The sequence below is a fragment of the Polyodon spathula genome, chromosome 23, assembly GCF_017654505.1.
Source record: "Polyodon spathula isolate WHYD16114869_AA chromosome 23, ASM1765450v1, whole genome shotgun sequence".
Taxonomy (NCBI): Eukaryota; Metazoa; Chordata; class Actinopteri; order Acipenseriformes; family Polyodontidae; genus Polyodon; species Polyodon spathula.
In genome coordinates this window covers 19,834,203-19,851,347 of record NC_054556.1, presented here as the reverse complement: position 1 = coordinate 19,851,347, position 17,145 = coordinate 19,834,203, and the positions used below count along the sequence as shown (strand labels likewise).

The 17,145-nt window shown below is 39.5% G+C and overlaps 1 protein-coding gene across 2 annotated transcripts; it reads left to right on the top strand.

Annotated features, from left to right (window-relative positions):
• Positions 1-9,932: 9,932 nt before the first annotated feature.
• Positions 9,933-15,836, top strand: LOC121298448 (zinc finger protein 64-like). Of its 2 annotated transcripts, none has more exons than XM_041225570.1 (6): positions 9,933-10,086; positions 10,868-11,035; positions 11,599-11,745; positions 13,674-13,736; positions 13,847-14,098; positions 14,292-15,836. In XM_041225570.1, exons 1-6 carry the CDS (start codon positions 10,008-10,010, stop codon positions 15,737-15,739), a joined length of 2,157 nt encoding a protein of 718 aa, XP_041081504.1. In that variant the 5' UTR covers positions 9,933-10,007; the 3' UTR covers positions 15,740-15,836. The 2 variants fall into 2 exon arrangements, with proteins under 2 accessions (XP_041081504.1, XP_041081505.1); XM_041225571.1 differs by having other exon boundaries at positions 9,933-10,100.
• The last annotated feature ends 1,309 nt before the right edge of the window (positions 15,837-17,145 follow it).

Sequence of the window (17,145 nt, the reverse complement as noted above, 5' to 3'; positions counted from 1 at the left end):
AAGGCTGGGCTGGTAGGTGACACAATCACATACAAACTGGGATATAGAGAAGTCATATTTGCGAACTCGAAAGTTGTGAGCTGCAGAGGGGGTAGAAATTATACTTGCATACTCCTAGCGCTCCTTTCTAGTCTTTTCAGAAGAATTCCCTGTGGTTGAAAAAGTACATTTGTAAATAATAATCTTTATATAGAGCTTTTCATAGTGGACCACCATCACAAACAGTTTACAAGATACAAGACTAGAGTGTGTGAACTATGCATCAGCAGTCACTTACAAGAATGTCTCACCCAAAAGCAGCACAAGGAGGTTAAGTGACTTGCTCAGGATCACACAGTGAGTCAATGGCTGAGCTGGAATTTGAAGTGGGTACTTCCTGGTTACAAGCCTGTTTCTTTAACCACTGGACCACACAGTCTCCACAGTGATAGGGAATGATATAACTCACACAAGGAATGAACGCAGGTGCTGGGTTTTATGATTAAATGCCTTGTTACAGCAGGTGGTGGTGTAACAGTTTGGTTAAGTGAAAGTTACTAATTAATATGAAGCTGCTCAATGTCTGATTTGAAGGTCATAGGACTGCATATGTCTGTGTATGAGTGAATATCGGTGCATGTGGAAGTGAGCTTGTGCCCCAGCGAGTGTCTATATAACCCATACACAGACGCTTACAGTTCTTTGTCTTTATTATACGGTGATTTATTGTCATTGGGCAAGTTGGAAAATGCAGCTTTGTTTCTTTTCTATCTAGGACCAGCAATGGTCCGTTGTGATTTTCACTGAAAAGGGGTAAAAGGTTGAACTGGTAAGTGGTGAGCTAGGTGGCTGATTGTAAATTCATCCTTTTTAATTGGCAGTTGAGTAGAATACCAAGCTGCGCCTTGCCGATATTGTTGCCCTTCCTTTTGAACACAACAGTATTCTTTCTTTTGTGTCTAAACTGCTGGTAAGGGTTCCAGTAACAGTGCATGATTTTTCTTTATCAACATCCTTTGATGCCATTAGATGGAATCACATTATAATTACTGTTGACAACCTACGAACCACCCTGCAATTAAAATGTCTGCTGGTCCACTATAGCAGCCTGTTGAGATGCCTTCTGACAGCTAAGCACTATTAAGGAACTGTGAGCAGCTGCTATTGTTCTAGGTGGGCTGGTTGGGACAACACAGACCTCAGTGCAATAGGTGCCTAGCATGAACTGGAAGATGGTAAGCAAAGGAACTACCAGGTTTATTAGATATAGTCCTACATTATTGCTACCTAGTTTGTCATAAGTTCCCAAGTTGTTCCTGGGTAGTAAGTGTTATTTCCTAATTGCTTATGCCTCAAAAGTATAGAAAATGGCTATTATTCCCCACAAACTTTGCTTTTGTGACCAGGACAGGTAAATTTCAAAATATCACTATTTCCAATGAGAAAACGGGAGCTTTTGTGTCTTTTCGTTCACATAAAGTCAGAAAAAAACAACATATGAATCCAAATTAACATGTATTTATACTAAAGTAGTACAAAAATGACTACAAAAGATTTAGAAGTGAGTAGTTTTTCGAGATTTACGATTATACTGTATTTACAGTATAATCGTAAATCTTGAAAAACTGCTCACTTCTAAATCTTTTGTAGTCATTTTTGTATTACTTTAGTATAAATACATGTTAATTTGGATTCATATGTTGTTTTTTCTGACTTTATGTGAACGAAAAGACACACATTTGCCCATTTTCCCATTGGAAATAGTGATATTTTGAAATATCACTGTCCTGGTCACAAAAGCAAAGTTTTTGGGGAATAATAGCCATTTTCTATACTTTTGAGGCATAAGCAATTAGGAAATAACACTTACTACCCAGAAACAAAAAAAAAAAAAAAAAAAAAAAATTGTTACACGCAGTTATCAATCTGAACTGAATTATTAAAATGACATTTCAAATCAATAATAGAAAAGGAAAACATTGGTTCATGTAAAATTACGTAAATTGCAACTTGAATGATTAACCCATCAATGAAAGGAGCGTACGTACGATCATATGTTGATAATGAGAAACTTCAGTTTTTTGCATCAACCAAGCAGTGCTCTTACATAAACGTTTTGCTTTGCAGGTTGTACAGTGATTGTACATTGTAACTAAGCATAATAACATTGCATTTATGTATAAGACACATGTATTAATTAAGTTAGCTATTATGTAAATGCACAGACACATGTAAAGTGTTACCCCATATTGTATATACAGTACTTCAGTACTTCAGAAGAGCTTAATAAAAGTGGGGTCTCCTTTATTTCATTTTCTCTCAGTGCTCATCCAGAGAGATTTCTGAAGTAATGGAAGGAAGCATGTCCAGCAGCTTACACTAAAGGAAGAGCTGAAATCCTTTGCTGCAGACAATTTGGGAACACGATTCCCTTTCTGGTTAGATCTCTGCATGCACATAACCTGCACGAGCAGATGAATGCTATAAAATAAACTGTAGAGAATGCTTCTGTGGGCAGGATTTCCCTTTACTGATGGAGCATTTAAAAGAACAGTTACAGCACTGGCACTGCCATCTCTAGTTTCTCAAAGTGGGTCATAAATGTAGGCTATTGGTGCAGCACTACTGGTCTTTGTATGGTGAAGCAGCTGAAACCTTATGTCATCCTATCACTGGGGTGACCTATAGTCTACTTCAGACATGACAACAGCCATTCCCAATGAAGATGGATAGGTCTAGACTTTGAGACTACAAAGAAAAGTAAAAGGATGCATCTTGCATCAAGAGTTACAAAAACATCCCTGCATCCCAGCAGGCCATTGTTGTGCATGTATTAAAAATCAGCAGAAGGGAATTTGTCAAATTTGTGACAGTGTGTGAGTTCAAAGCAATGTTCTATACACATTCTAGCTTTGTCTTTGTTTGGAAATGTGTTGCTTTGATTTTTCTCTGTTAACTCACCCTCGTGGGTTTGGAACTGACCAGTCAGGAACCAGCAGTGTGTGTCTTTCATGTAGAAAAGGCTATGAACGGCAAGTTCATCATTGTCACATTTGGCGCGACTCCTCCAGCAAAAGGTGTATTATTTTGCCTCTGCCAGCAGAAATCTACTACTTCTGGAAAAGATAGCTTGGCTGAAATATCTGTTTGTATCCAGCAACTGATGGCACACAGAACACAACACCTCTTCAGAGAAGCTCTGCTAGAAGAGGTTGGGAACAATGGAGAGACATAGCACTCTTCCACAAGAAGTGCCATTGAGGTTCATTTGATTAGGAAAACTGCTTTCCTCCCTGTCCTAACGATCTAGTCTGTTCCACAATTTTATTTAGAGACCCGACAGTGTGAACATTAGAAAACAGTGGAACTGTAACACAAAGAAACACAAAGAGCCCTATTTTGAAGTAAGTGCAAGGGCAAAGACGAATAACACAATTTTATGCAGCAATTAAGAAATAACTTAGTTAAAGAAAGAGACGCAATTAACTTATTGTTCCATAGTTTCTTGCAATTTTTATGCTATTAAAATGATTTTTCCTTTGTGTTTTTGTCTCTGCCCTTGCTTGATGTACTTTATATAAATGGCCTGGTGAAAGGATTTTTAGCAGGAGTCATCCTCCAAGCCTTGATACTAATATCTTGACCATAGCCAGAAAACCTAAGGGAATAATAATTCACAGCCGAAAGCATGAAGGGACATTCCCACCTGGTGAAATTAAAATGTGATTTGATGGAAAGGTGAAGGTCACTTGTTTACACCTTGGCACAGTGCTGCAAATCCCAAGAACTCCATTTATTGCTCTGGTGCTCGCACACAGATCTAAACCTCTAGTACACTGAGCAGTCATTCATAAGGCAATATATATTTTAAATAATTGCCTGTGATATTGCCAGTATTGCCAACTAAACCTGAACAAAGATGAAGAAGGCACAGTGTCTTTCTTTAGAAGAAATTGCTGAATAGAAAGAAGTTAGATTCCAATAGCGTATCTTTCACACTCTCCTCCTACTTCATCACCAGAATGAGCTAGCTGAATTTACCGTCTCTCAAACTTAACTGCTGCAGATCAAAATCTACATTTTTTTGCACAGCCATTTTGCAGTTTGACTTGATTTCCAGTTTGCCATGCTTTTTTTTTCAAAGGCATGCTGTTATGAAGAATTGCATGATTTGCATGCATTTCAAGAACACTGAACACTGTGCACTGTGCTGACTTTAGATCAAAGTGAAAACTAGTGGGTTCTTTCTGGCGGGCAGGATTCACATTACTGAAGGCATTAAAATGGGTCCATAATGCTTGTAATTACTATTTCTGTCAAATAGATGTCAGATGTTTGCAATATTTTAATCATTAACAATTAGTGTGTGTTTTTAAAAACATTTAAGCATCATTGAGTTGTGCCATAGTGTATTCTTCCTCCCCTTGTTTCTAAATTATAGAAATATGTTTTTAATCTTTAAAAACATCAAGAGATCCCTCCTTTACAAATTGTGGCTGCTGCATTTTGCACAAGCTGCAATCGAGATAAAACACAGCTTGAAATAGCAGAGAACAAAGCATTGCAATAATCAATCCTCGATGTTATAAAAGCATGCATCAGTCACTCAGCATCCTGCAGCGAAAGAGAATGTGTTAGTTTAGCAAGATTTCTGAAATGAAAAAAAGAATGGAAGATCTGGATCACAAATGACTCCCACATTTCTCATTTCAGCAACTCAGTGGAGAAGCACGCCCACATTTCTCATTTCAGCAACTCAGAGGAGATGCTGCAAATTGTAAAATCAGATGGATTTCTATTATTTGGTTGATTCTGTGATCCCAAAAGCATCATCTCTGTTTCATCTGAGTTTAACATTAAAATGTTTTTGACATCCACTGGTTAATGTCAGCAAGACAGGTCTACTCTAGATCACAGGATCTGACCTCCCCAGTGAGGTCAGAGAGGTTGGCCGGGTCGAGCCAGGCAGGGTATAGAATTGGAATGGGTTTAGACAGTAGGACCAAATGATTATTATTTTATACATATTCAACATTATCATGGTAGTTGGTCTTTTTGTAAACTTCTAGGCACAGTCAGCTTGCTTTTTACTTGTTTAAGTGAAGTGCACTTGATCTAATGTATAATTGCTCCACATTTGATTGGATTTGATTAAGCACTTTTTTAAATAAGGTTCAGATTGACATTGTCTTATTATGTTTTGACATTAAAATGCTGCCTAATTGAGCAACTAATGGCACAGGTAAGGAATTGCATTAATATTTCTTTTCACTACGAGTTTGTACATAAAACATTTCTTTTTGGTTATTGTTTGTACAGAAAGAGGAGAAGGTTTCAAGTCTCGGAATGGAACAGTACCCTCCAGTGTGAACAAAAGGAACTGACATCAATACAATAAAAAAAAAAAAATCTAAAAAATTCTGAAGTCTTATTTGTCATCCAAAACCCCCTATTGCAGCAAACACCAAAAGCAAGCTTTATTTTAATTTCACATAAAATATATCTGATAATGACAAGAAATAGGGAAGTTAATATAAAAAGACACAAAGTTCTGTATGACTTTAAGCAGGATACACCTGCAGTGTCGGGCTGTAAGGTATCTGTCAAGGCTGAAGTGTGGGTGTTGTGGTAACGGCAATTGCCTCTAGCTGTGTCCTGGCAGTCAGTGGACTGATTGATAAAGTTCAGAACCAAACAGCACATGATGGTGCCTGCAGGATGTCCACACTTAATATCTACTGGCCATCCTTCGCAGGGATAAATCACTGCTTTACCCCTAAAACACATTGGAAAGGTTTGATTAATACCATTGTCAAGCTAACTACTCCACAATCTATAGCCCGCAATCCTATTGATCTTATTGATATTAAAGAGATAGCAGTGACCATTAATACAGCCCTTCTTCTAGTGTAGTTTGCTGAAGCCTGGATCTATTACTGTATCTGTGTAATTTTAGATGTAGGCTGCAGCTCGTAATATTGTATAGCCTAATCGTTTATTGCAGTTTTTTTTTTACTAAATAGCTTTGCCAGTGTAAAAGAAACGGCTATTTACTTCAGCAGCACTGTGAAAGTGAAAGAACTGGCAGGCTGCTGTAATGAACCAGCCCATACAATGATCACTGGTAAGGAACAGCTCAATGTGTTGTCAGCCGTTTGCTGCCTCAGCAGGGAAGAGATCGGGGCTGGCAAGGCTGCCACGCACAAATCAGCAGCGGGAGGCTTCAGAGCTACAGATGCAATCAAGCAACTGAATAACTGCCGCTAGAAATCCCGCAGCGTGTCACTCACTGTCAAAGCCAGTACCTGCAGCCAAGCTTGTGGATGTGGGACCAGGCCACTCAAAGCCCAAGACATCTGTCAATACAAAGGGTTTGATGATCATTTCTTTTGTTGTGTCGTCAGCTGCTGGTGACAAATATAAGGGCAAGCAAACCCTGATCTTTTCGCCAGTCATTGTACCAGGCGCAATGCTACCATGGTGGGGGGAAGGCACATTGCACTGGTTGAATGTATTGCCGAGTAGGTACAGGACATTTTGAGTATTATAGGCAGGTGCACAATTAGCGTGTGTCTTGTTTTTGGTCACAAGATTCATAAGTGATTTTTAGTTAGAATTGTAGGTATTGCAAAAACATGTGCTGCCCTCCAGCAAGCACTGGGACACAGAGCTTGATTCAATACATTTCTGTGTGTTGCAAACAGGGACTTCTCTGGCTGTTTTGTGAGGTTGTGAAGCATGCAAAGCAAGCAAGACAAATACAAAACCTAGAGTGAGACACTACATCTTTAGTGCTTACCTAATACTACCACGTTGTGAATTAATTTAAGAAAAAAATATTTTTTTTCAAATTACTGCCACTGTAGGAAAGTCACTAGGCAAGTGTTAAGAAGTGTTAAGAAGCTGTTAATGTGACATGCTGTTCTACAGTGGGTAGGTTATGCGGCTATCTATGACAATTATTATGAAAATGCCTATGAGCCTCGAAGGGTTCAGTTACTTCAAGGTGTGAACGAGAATGTGTGAAGGGGTAGCGCGGGATGCCTGTAAGCAAAGTGGCATGGGCTGGAGAAAATCCTGAGAAGCTAGCTCCCAAAATGTACAGAATTGTATGACTGTTTAATCACTGCTAGTCTGTTGGAAGTGTCGTGAATATGAGCAGCCTGTATGAAAGCAAGTAGTGTATTGATCCTCAGTTGACAAATTAAGCAGGGCTGGCGCCCTCATTTAGACGATCGTCTGGTGGAAAGGCTTGTATAGTGAGCTGTTCAAATGCTGACATAAGTGCAACTGAAGGTGCTGATAAAAGCGCTGATTGCTGAGAGGAAGACAGAAGTGCTGCTGCTAAATAGCTTGTCTGAGTCTGTCAGGGAAAGCGGTGTCTCCCCTTTAAAAGTCTGAAACTGCAGGATGTTTGATTATTTTGTGTCGGCAAAATAAAAGTACAGGAAAAAGCTGAATTGCATCCATTTCCTTGCGATTGCTACCAGCTTGGCCGTTTGACTAGGCTACTCTACAGTATTTACCTGGTGAAGCCACTTGTTCGAGCCCCATGTGCAACATATTTATTAATTTGAAGAGGATTTAATTGTTTTATATTACACAATGAATCAGTTACCATAATGTGGCATGCTTGTTAAAACTGCTGCAAAAGGCCTTCGTGTTTTGATCCAGGCTATATTATGAGTATCACAACTAGACTGATTACCAGTAGATAAAACATGATGCAGGCTGGTACCATGTTATAGCCTGGGACAGATCACTAAAAGCATAATACCGGTATGATATTTTTCCATTACCCTGGGAAAAGTGATAGAAAGATTATAAACAGCTGGCCAAGTCTCAATGTCAAGAAATATTAGTGAAAGCACTTAGATGAGATAAATGGTGTGCTGTATTGGAATATATACAGCATCGGTAAGGTTAAGCAGATGAGGGATAAAAAGCTTATTTTATTCATCCCTGTTGAGTTTTTTTTTCCAGCATTACGTTTTGTAGGTAATGATTTTTATAGTCCATTGTTGGGGCCTGAATGTCCAAACACAACATTGCTAAAAAGAAATATGATCATGAACCGATAACATTGTTAGAATTTGGAAGTTGTCTCTGCCAGCATGGAGTGTGTAACGTGAAACATGTATGATACCATTTTTATATATAACTAACCATCAACAAATCAAACATGTCATGTGTTAGTCAGAGGAGCTAGGAAACAGTTTACATGATTTCCAAAAGCTATACTGATTTAATATTTAGTAGTATAACTTTTATCAGAGTAAAAAGCACAAACAGCAGACAGATATTCACCAGTCACCTATTTCTTTATTTTAACTCAACTACTGGGCCACAAAATACAAAACACTGTGCAAGTAACACAGACACCCAGTACTGAATTCTGTCTTAAATAGAGTGGGCTAAAGTCGTAGCACCCACAAGCATCGTTTCCATGTACACTAAATCTGAAATTCCTGTGTGAAAATAACAGGGTTGTTTTTAACATGCATATACTTTCGTTATTCATGCACCCTTATTATTTCAACCTCTTTTATCTTACTTGAAAAAGAACAAACCCTGTGTGATCCTTTTAAGTATAAACATTAGGTAAAGATTAGATTAGTTTGCTCAGCTTTTGTATAGCGTTAATGCACTTCTTGGACCATCTTGTATAAAAAGGTATGGGAAATGTAAAAAACATCCAATTATATTACAGACTCTTTTTAAAATACTAAATAAGTCCGGTATTATTATTTGTATTATCTGGCATCTCTGTATCAATATATCACATAATTGGTGTAGATTTATAAGAAAAACACAATACAAAATATATCCAAGGCAAATTCTTTGTGCAGCTTTGGTGGACAGCCACAATCAGATTATTTAGACAGGAGCTCCCTCTACTGGATAGAATTGTAATTACTATTGTTGTCTAACAGCCACAGATCATAAGAACATAAGAAGAACATAAGAAAGTTTACAAACGAGAGGAGGCCATTCGGCCCATCTTGCTCGTTTGGTTGTTATTAGCTTATTGATCCCAAAATCTCATCAAGCAGCTTCTTGAAGGATCCCAGGGTGTCAGCTTCAACAACATTACTGGGGAGTTGATTCCAGACCCTCACAATTCTCTGTGTAAAAAAGTGTCTCCTATTTTCTGTTCTGAATGCCCCTTTTTCTAAACTCCATTTGTGACCCCTGGTCCTTGTTTCTTTTTTCAGGCTGAAAAAGTCCCTTGAGATCCTTGCATGGCTTCATGATGAGAAATAATCTGACAACCACAGGATCCCCATTTTTGTTTACTCAGCCCTCACCCCTACAAGCTTGTCTACGTGTTATTTGAAACATTGATACTACCCTGTATTCTACATTTGGGAGATAACAGCCCCGGCGATGAGTTCAAACATCCAGTTTGATCCCTTACAGTCAATATCTAGTCTGTTTCTTCCGTGTGTCTTCCTAGTAAGGGCTAATTAGTGTCTTGGTCGGTCCTTGAGCTTGTCTCATTGCCATACCAAAGATAAAGACACGACTTTCACCCGGTAATTAAAACATATTCTCTGTAAATGAGAATCTCCCAGATTCAAGATAACAATTCATTGTGTGAGTCATCCCAGCATGGCTGAAGAGACTCCTCCATCGGATGACCCGACATTAATAAAGCAACTACAATTATAACCTCCTTCTGAGACACGGTATGTTTACACATCCCATGGACACACACACTGTGTTTATATGTTTTGTTTTAGCACAATGTTCTTTGCTAGTACCTATAAACATGCCAGAACAATTATCGTTTTGTCTTAAAGAGTAACCACTACACCGGTATTACTATTATTATCATCTTCTGCCGCTTTCCTCACAGACGTTTGAAAGCAGAACTGCACTTTCAGAAGTTTGCCGAAAACAAGCGAGGCCCTGTCGTAGAAAAGCAGTAAAACGATTCTGTCTCAAAATAAATTCCGACAGTGAAGGGGCTGGATGCAAACACAAGACGGATTAAGATGAAGTTAGGCCACTAAATTATTTATTAAATGATCATTTCTAACGTTTTACAAATTAGTAGGACCAGAGCTAGTTGTGTCGGATACATGGCATCGTTTAATACTGCTGGTAGGTATTTTCAGGTATAAAAGTTAGTCGTTTTTTTGTTTTTGTTCTAATTTTTAGCGCAGACAAATGCTTAAAATAAGTTACCTAGCGGGATTGATGGCACAACCGCAACCATTTTATTGGCGCACCCATTTTATATATTTTTTTTTGTTTGTTTTTTTTTTTTTTTTTTGAAGCAGCTGGAAAGTGACTACAGTATGGTATTGTTTTCACCAGCTATGGCTCCAAAACAGTCCAAATTTACAGCTTGCGTGCATTCAGTGTAGTCCCCGCCAAACAAAAGATGGTGTTTATTTAAATCACATCTCTCTATGAACAGTGATTAAATATGAGTTGTTTATACCAAAGCCAATACATAGCCGTGGTAAAATATTGAATGATCCCAATTTGCACGAATGGTGTTGGCAGTGGCACCCCAACAGACATCAATGCAGTGTGTTCGTCTTCATTTTGTGTGCAGAGTGCACGTCATCTGATAGGTAGATTCTGTGCTCAATATGTGGATTTGGGGGGGGTTATGGGGTAATGGCAGGATACGTGGTCTTTATCTGGGTCAAAATGAAAAAGAGCAGGGGAAACTCTGAGGTATAGTAGCAGGGAGCCACAGTTAAGAGACTCTTTCTCCTAAGTTAAGAGTTTAGAGGCTGTTTTGTCTGTGGATACACATGTAAGTGGAGTGGGGCAAAAGGGAACCATGACCGCCTTAACCAGTTCTTCAGGTTTGTTTTTATATATAAAATGTATCTGAATAACTGCTGCTGTATTTTTAATTGACCTGCAGTTTCTGGAGGAACCCAGGTTCTGGTCGAGGTTGGCCCGGATATTCACATCTGTGGAATCTGTAAGCAGCAGTACAATAACTTTGAGGACTTCCTTGCTCACAAACAAAATGGATGCCAAGTGACTCCAACCGCCCCGCCTGCCCTTAGCAATATGGAGACCATCTCAGGTAGTGCGCGTGTGTGCGTGTGCGTAAGCCTTAACAAGCTAGTTATTCCACTTCATGTATAGTGGCAGCTTGGTTTGACTTGCTCAGAAAGATATGTCTAAATACTAAAAATGAAAACATGTTTATTTTTATTTTTTAAATAACTTTTTGAGCAGGAATGAAGCAGGTTTCTAGTTTAGCCCTGATTTAAGATTATTTTTAAACTGGACTGTTTCTAAATTGACTATCATGGCACCTTCACGTTTCTAAATTGAGGTAGACGTTTTTTGCTGTGAACTTCATTTATTTTCTGCTTTGCTTTTCATGTTTATGAATTAGTTTTTATGGTACAGCTAAATCACCTATTTTTATGATTTGAGCAGGAAATCTTGAGAGGACTTATTACGCTCTGTAAATAGTACAAATTCACAACCTCAAGTGAATCAACTCCAGGTTTCCCTATTTTGCGATATACAATGCCGACATTTTTAACAGAATCTGTCTTTTAATTTTGCCAGAGTTATATGCCTTAGAGAACAGTAAAGAAGTAACGGTTAACAACTTTGTATTTATTTAATAAACAGATGCCGCTTCAGAGTTTGTCTTTGAAGAAAGTTACCAGTCATGTGTATCCAGAGGCAACAAGAAGGTTGAAGTGAAAACACATAAAGCATCTTCTAAAAAAAACAGGCCTGCACTGATATCAAAGAGGCTCTGCTGCTGCTTTCAGGGTGGGTATGGGTTTTATCCCTGGTGGTAAAGAAGGACTCGCACTAACTGGGGCTTCATGAAAGAAAATGTCAACAGGATTATGTTTGACGGGAAATCTTCTATTACATTGTTGTGAAACGCCACCAAACCCACTTTGCATCTTAATTTTAGGGTTGCTTTCTCAGAGCCAGATTACACTAATCTTGGACTACAGTACCTAAAGCTGGGTTTATACTGCAACGATTTTTGCGATCGGGAGACGCAGCGCCACTCACACTTACCGATTTGACCTACGATTTCTCACTGTAGATCGGGGATTGCAAACTACGCACACTACACGAGATATCTTGTAGTAGACTGCGCCTATTTTCATTGCAGAATCATAGACATCATTCGGGAGAATCGTGGACTCAAGCGAGGAGGCGATCACTGTTGTCTGTGCATTGTTTTACACATAAAAAAAAATTATATATATATATATATATATATATATATATATATATATATATATATATATTATATATATATATATATATTGAATTAAGATTGGTCGTCAAGCGATCTTCATCAGAATACCAAATTCTAATGAATAATTTGAAGACTTTTAAACTAATAAATATTTTGTACTACGAGCGAGTGTTGCACTTTTGAACAGACTAGAATACAACTTTAATAGCAGGCTACTACAAGTTTGTTATAGGTTTAAATATGCAACAACGTAATTCCATTCTCTCTTTTTCTCACACACAGACGCGCACCCCTCCTCCTCCTCGTATTTTGAATAAATTAGCAATACAAGCTTACAGTAGGGGTTTGAAAGGGATCTCGAATATGAGTGACTGTAGAAATTGATTGTCAGAAATTGATTGCCAGGATGACTGTATCTGCTTCGGCGTTAACAAGTTATAAAAAGTATTTACTTACCGGGTACCTTCAGTGAGAGATCATGATAGGAAATGTCACTTATGTCAAAGAGGGACACAATCTTTCTCTTAGTTGCCATTGTTGCTAGCTTGTTCTATTGGCTGCTGGCAGCATTCGTCAAGAAATCGGGCCATAGCCCCTCGCACACTAAACGAGTTGCTTTGTCGGGGACTAAAGTTTTCTGACATGTTAGAAATTTGTCAGGACATCGTAAGAGCATCAGGACATCGCAGAAGCTATTAACGGGGAATTGTAGACCCTCTCACACTTATCGACTGTTTTGTCCCTGACAACTTCAGTTTGTCCCAGATTTTAAGAAATTACCCGCCGACTCCTCAGGTCGTCAGCAATCGGCAAACATAAGCCTGGCATTAGGCGACATTAGGTAGTCGCAGATCAGTGCTCATCTGGGCCTGTGAAACCAGATGTTTGTCTGAATGCAGATTTTGTGTTTGTATGAATATATGTCCCGCTGGTTCTGCCATACAGCGTCACTTAAGATCAGTTTACTTTATTATGCATACTCTAATACAAAGTTAATTCGGACCCTGTATCCAGATATATTGTATTATGACCTTTGTACTGTGGTTAAGTATTATATTGTATTGCACTAAACTTGGTATATCAATTTCAAGGCTATTAAATGAATATTGTGTGTATAACTTAAGAAAGGCATTCATGAATATAAGCTGTGCAGTTATGGTAGAGGCATTAAATGTGTCTTCAGGAATGGAAATACAACTCCTGTTGCATAGCAGTTTCACCCTTTCTAGGTTTTACTATGGGCTTGACTAGCCACAGTGTATAAGTAACAAGATCAGGTGCCTTATTAAACTTGCAAAAAAAAAACAAGAATGGATTGAACTGCTATGCAAGGAAGATAAAATGACTGAATACACTGCACTTTGTGTGTGAATTGCACACCTTAATTTGTTGCTTCTGCATGGGCTCATTCAAAGCCTTATTGTAGGCATGCTTGGGGAATTTCAAACATTTCATTTGTTATTCTGTATGTGTGTTTTAGGTTGCTCCTTCAAAACGCAATATGGTCAAAAAGACATGGAGAGACATTTAAAAACTCACACAGGTATAGTGTTCAAATTTAGTATAAGACCATTTTCAGTCTCCTGCATAGAGCAGACATCGGTCTTTAATGGTTTTTGGCCTTGATGTTTTATCTGGATTTTATTTGTGTAGGCGAGAAGCCATTCAAGTGTGATATATGCAGCAAGCTCTTCAGTCGAAAGGATAAGCTGACGATGCACAGTCGCTCGCACACCGGGGAGAAGCCTCACAAATGTAAATATTGCAGCTATGCAGCAGCAGACAGCAGTAGCCTCAAGAAGCACCTTCGGATTCACTACGACGAGCGCCCCTTTAAGTGCCAGATCTGCCCCTACGCCAGCCGCAACTCCAGCCAGCTCACTGTGCATCTTCGCTCCCACACTGGCAAGTGATTATAACTCTCTGTATCCCAATCACCAAGCTTTTTGCTTCAGTGAAAGTACACTTTGGTTGAAATTGTATTGGTCATCTGCTTTATCTGTTTGGTTCCAGTACTGAGCAACACATATTCTGCATAACAGTGATTGTGTTCTCTGTACAAAATACTTTGTCAACTTTTTTTTTTGTGTGTGTGCAGGAGATGCTCCTTTTCAGTGCCATCTTTGTGAAGCAAAATTCAAAATCAACTCCGACCTGAAGCGACACGTGCGTATCCACTCTGGAGAGAAACCTTACAAGTGTGAGTTCTGTGAATACTGCTGTGCCATGAAGGGGAACCTGAAATCCCACATCCAGCTCAAACACAGCACAGAAAACGCATTCAAATGCACACAGTGTGACTTCCAGTGCAGGAACAAGACTTCCCTTCGGCAGCATGCCAGGGAGCACCAACCTGAGCAGCCAATTAAGTGTCTCAAATGCAGCTACTCCTGCTCCAACAAGACAGCCCTGAAAGTACATGAGAGGATCCACTCCGAGGATCGACCTTTCAAGTGCGAGCACTGCAACTTTGACACCAAACAGAGGAGCAACCTGATCATGCATAAGAAAAAGTTCCATGCCAACAAAGTTAAAACTAAGGGCCAGGGCAAGGTACGGAAAGTGGAAGTTTGCCCAAAGCCAGGACGCTCCCGCTATCGAGCCAAACTTGATGCCGCGCGATCTTTCCAGTGTGATATTTGCGAGGCGTCTTTTGTGAGGGAAGACTCTTTGAGAAGTCACAGGAAACAGCACGTGGATGCCCGGATGATATCGAACACTGCCCTGGCAGTCCTGCAGATACAGATGCATCACGAGGACCAGGTGAGTTCTCAACCTCAATTGAATCAACTCCACGTTCCCCTGCAGTCGAACCAAATATCCTCTTACAGCAACGGCCACCTGAAGATCCTCGTCGGCCACCAGCTCGGGCAGGAAAGCACTTTTGTGCACACTGCGGTGGACGACAGTCAACACCAACCCAAGGAAGATTCTGCAATCACAAACTCTGCAGATCAGAGCAGAGTGGATGGTGTTACTGGCAGCCAGATGGTTCACCAAGTCAACTTGATGGCGCCTGTGCAACAAATGGTGCCTCACAATGAGGTCAGTCCAATGGAACATCAGACCGTTCTTCTTACTCATATTGCTCCCAGTACAGATGACTCTCTCCACCAGGCTCTGATTCAGACCACACAAGTAGCTACCCTGGACTCTAATAACCAGACCTTCATTACAACCTGCTCAGACCTGGAAGGGCTCAATGCCCTAATTCAGGAAGGGGGCACAGAAGTGACAGTGGCAACGGAAAGAAATCTCAGTGTTTCTGTGGCGTCTTCCATAACTACACCGTCGATCCTCACCTCTCTTTCTCAAGACTTGAAGCACAAGCAGGCTGTTGTCGTTCACAGCGGTTCCAGCTCAAATGAAGACACCAGTCTGATGGTTCCCAACATCAGTATAAATACTCAAGGGGTGATCATTCATAGTCTACCTCTTGTTGTTTCAACTGCTCAGCAGCAACAGTCTTTGGACCTGCTTTCCTCGCAGAACCTTTATTCAGAACCCCATAGTTCAACAACTATAACTTTACAGGAGTCTGTATAGAATTGTGCAGGAAGGTTTAGCAACAATCGTCAATGCTTTGCACTGTAACAACCATCATGTGTGTTGGCCATATAGAATAAAGAGAGTTGTGTATTGATTTATAGCCAAGTGTCTTTTATGATCACTTAAAAATTTTGTAAAAGCTGATTGACTATCAACAAGGCTCACAGGATTGTATAATCGATTTGTGTCTAGTGGTTTAAACATGAAATACAGTAGTTGTATAAATACTTTTATAACACAACAACGTGCCTTTTAAAAGTATAGGATAACAGTAATTAGCGAAGTAATAATTCCAAGGCCCCACAGCAAAGCTAAGAATTTCTCGCAGCATTTATATTATACTATGTAACACAATTTTTGTTCCTGGGTAGTAAGTGTTTTTTTCTAATTGCTTATGCCTCAAAAGTATAGACAATGGCTATTATTCCCCACAAACTTTGCCTTTGTTACCAGGACAGTGATATTTTGAAATTTACCTATTTCCAATGAGAAAACGGTCTTTTCGTTCATATAGTCAGAAAAAAAAACAACATGTGAATCCAAGTTAACATGTATTTATACTAAAGTAATACAAAAATGACTACAAAAGATTTAGAAGTGAGTAGTTTTTCGGGGCTTACGATTATACTGTAAATCACTTTCATGAATCAGCCCCCAAATGTAGTCTCCCATCATGTTTTCGTTACACTGTCCTTGGTAGCGGTGTTCAAAGTCCAGTATATCCTGGTGGAAGCGCTCGCCTTGCTCCTCCGAGTACGCTCCCATGTCCTCCTTGAATTTATCAAGATGAGCATCAAGGATATGGACTTTGAGGGACGTCCTACAGCCCATTGTGCCGTTGTTCTTCACCAGAGTCTCAACCAGCTCCACATAGTTTTCGGCCTTGTGATTGCCCAGGAAGTCCCGAACCACTGCGACAAAGCTGTTCCAAGCCGCTTTCTCCTTACTAGTGAGCTTCTTGGGGAATTCATTGCACTCCAGGATCTTCTTTATCTGTGGTCCAACGAAGACACTGGCTTTGACCTTTGCCTCAGACAGCTTGGGGAATCTTGATCTTGATGCTATCTCAGAAAAATGCAGATATGTATCCACTTAGGCAGCTGGAACTAAACTGAACTGGTGGGTTTAAGACCCCTGTATTTATACTACTATTTATATTACTGGAAAGTTCTAGAAGTTACTCCAAGTTTACTCCGCACTTAATCTATCTGGAATGTTCTGGAAAATGGTAAATTTCAAAATATCACTGTCCTGATCACAAAAGCAAAGTTTGTGGGGAATAATAGCCATTGTCTAACTTTTGAGGCATAAGCAATTAGGAAATAACACTTACTACCCAGGAACCAAAAAAAAAAAAAAATAAATTGTTACACGGTGTTATCGAGCCTCGGACACTCGTAGAC